The sequence below is a fragment of the Poromitra crassiceps genome (assembly GCF_964638095.1).
Source record: "Poromitra crassiceps genome assembly, chromosome: 16".
In the NCBI taxonomy this organism is placed as follows: Eukaryota; Metazoa; Chordata; class Actinopteri; order Beryciformes; family Melamphaidae; genus Poromitra; species Poromitra crassiceps.
In genome coordinates, this window is record NC_139645.1 from 7,963,726 (window position 1) to 7,965,604 (window position 1,879).

At 53.0% G+C, this 1,879-nt stretch overlaps 1 protein-coding gene across 1 annotated transcript; it reads right to left on the reverse strand.

Annotated features, from left to right (window-relative positions):
* Positions 1-333: 333 nt before the first annotated feature.
* chst1 (carbohydrate (keratan sulfate Gal-6) sulfotransferase 1) lies at positions 334-1,629 on the reverse strand (the record flags this gene model as incomplete). The annotated part of the gene is made up of 1 exon (XM_083652703.1): positions 334-1,629. The coding sequence occupies one exon, from the start codon at positions 1,627-1,629 to the stop codon at positions 334-336; it is 1,296 nt and encodes a 431-aa protein (XP_083508829.1).
* Positions 1,630-1,879: the final 250 nt, after the last annotated feature.

Sequence of the window (1,879 nt, forward strand, 5' to 3'; positions counted from 1 at the left end):
AATTTTGAAGGGCGACATTTTACCTTTGTTGCAACAACAGCTTTGCATACAGGAAATTAACGAAGTGCCTTGTCTTGGTTCTAGTCATGGAAAAGTAAATAAAGATTTGTAAACTAGCTTGCTTTGATTACTTTGACTTTAAAGTGTGCTGTTCTGTAACATTTGGGGAATCCTCCAGTAGTTCCCTCGGTGCATTCAGGATCTTTAAAGTTTAGTGCAAATTTTGAAGAAACACAATTTATACAGAAACAAAAAACAAAAAAACGGAACTAAGGAAATTATAAGGCAACATTTATAAATATATCAAAAATAGTCATTAGAGAACTATCTTTGTTACAAAAAAGGTACAAAAGTTTTGTCCTGTACCAGCGAGAGAGACATGTTCTTCAACTCCTCCGCTGAATTCACAGCCTTGTATCCCAGCTGGTGGAGTACTTTCTCACACACAGTCTGCGTGTACTCCACCATATCGTAGGACAGTTTCAACCGCCAACTCTCGGCGTTGGCCGCCGAGTCTCTCACCGTGCCAAACTTGTGTTTTGCCGAGGGCTCAGTGCTGCCCCTAGTGTTTGCATGTATCCAGTCTTCCACATGTTTATCCATAGACAGCCCCAGGTAGTCATAGATCTCCTTCGTCTTGAAGAGCGGATTTCTCGCTAAATCCTCGTAGCGAACCAACATGTATTTCCCTTTCAGCCAATAGGGGTGGCCGAGACCGGTCGACACGGAATTGAGGAAGTCCTCGCAGACGACCGTCAGCTGACTCAAGTCTAGATTGTAGGGCCGTCGCCCTGTCGCCCTCCAAATGCGCCACAGGCGATATGTATCCCTGAACGTCTCGATCCGTGACGACAGGATCCCGCGGGGATCCCGGACCAGCTGGATCACTTTAATGTTCAGCCGCGGGTCTTCCACCAGGGCGCGCAAGTCTCCGATCTCCGGCACCCGGACGATCTTGATCGCCACGTGCCGCTTCTCGCGGCACCCCTCGGTGGCGAGGGTCATGTTCAGCGTGGCGCACTTCTTGACGCAGTCGCCCTCCTCCACGTTGACGTCGGCGGGCCCGAAGGCGTCGCACACGGGCTGCTGGCACAAGGCCCGGCTGGCGCCCCGACGGAACAGTTTGTCGGTGCTGTGGTTGGTGGGCGTCGGCTTGATGTAGCTCTCCAGGAAGTAGAGGTCGCAGTCGTACAGGCTGCGCAGGAGGTCCCGGCTGGCGCCCAGCATGACGCGCCGGTCGGCGGCGTTGCGGCTGTGCGACAGGCGCGGGATCAGAGTGGTCTGGACGTGGTACAGAGGCTCGAACAGGTAGAACACCTCCTGGTGCTGGTTGAGCAGCTGACCCACAAAGGAGGACCCGCTGCGGGTGGTGGCCAGGACCAGGATGTGCGCTTTGCGGGTGGCGTTGACGGAAAAGTACGGGTAGTCATCGCAGCCTCCGCCGCCGCCGCCGCCCGCCGTTCCCCGTTCAAAGGGCGGTTCTGTCTCCTGCCCGCCCAGACCGCAGTTCTGTGGGCTGGGCAAGGGGCACAGCTGGAAAGGCTTGGAGGTGAGGGTCCGGATGGCGGTGTACTGGATGGCGATGGAGGCCAAGGCCAGCAGAATCACTGCCTTCCAGGAACATTGCATGGCGCAAGCACTTCATTTAGACACAGCGGTCCATGCCAGGTCCTCCCTGGGGAACAAAGAAATGTGTGTCTGTTTATATCACTTACTCTGGTGATTATGCAGTTTTAGTCCAGCACTTTTGATTACAAGTTAATATTTCTATATGCGATTATTACCCAAACTGAATACATAGCTACTGTACAGAGTACATCACACTGACGGATGCCAATCAGTGACTGCCCTCCAGTGACAACTGTTAGTGCAGCTTTTA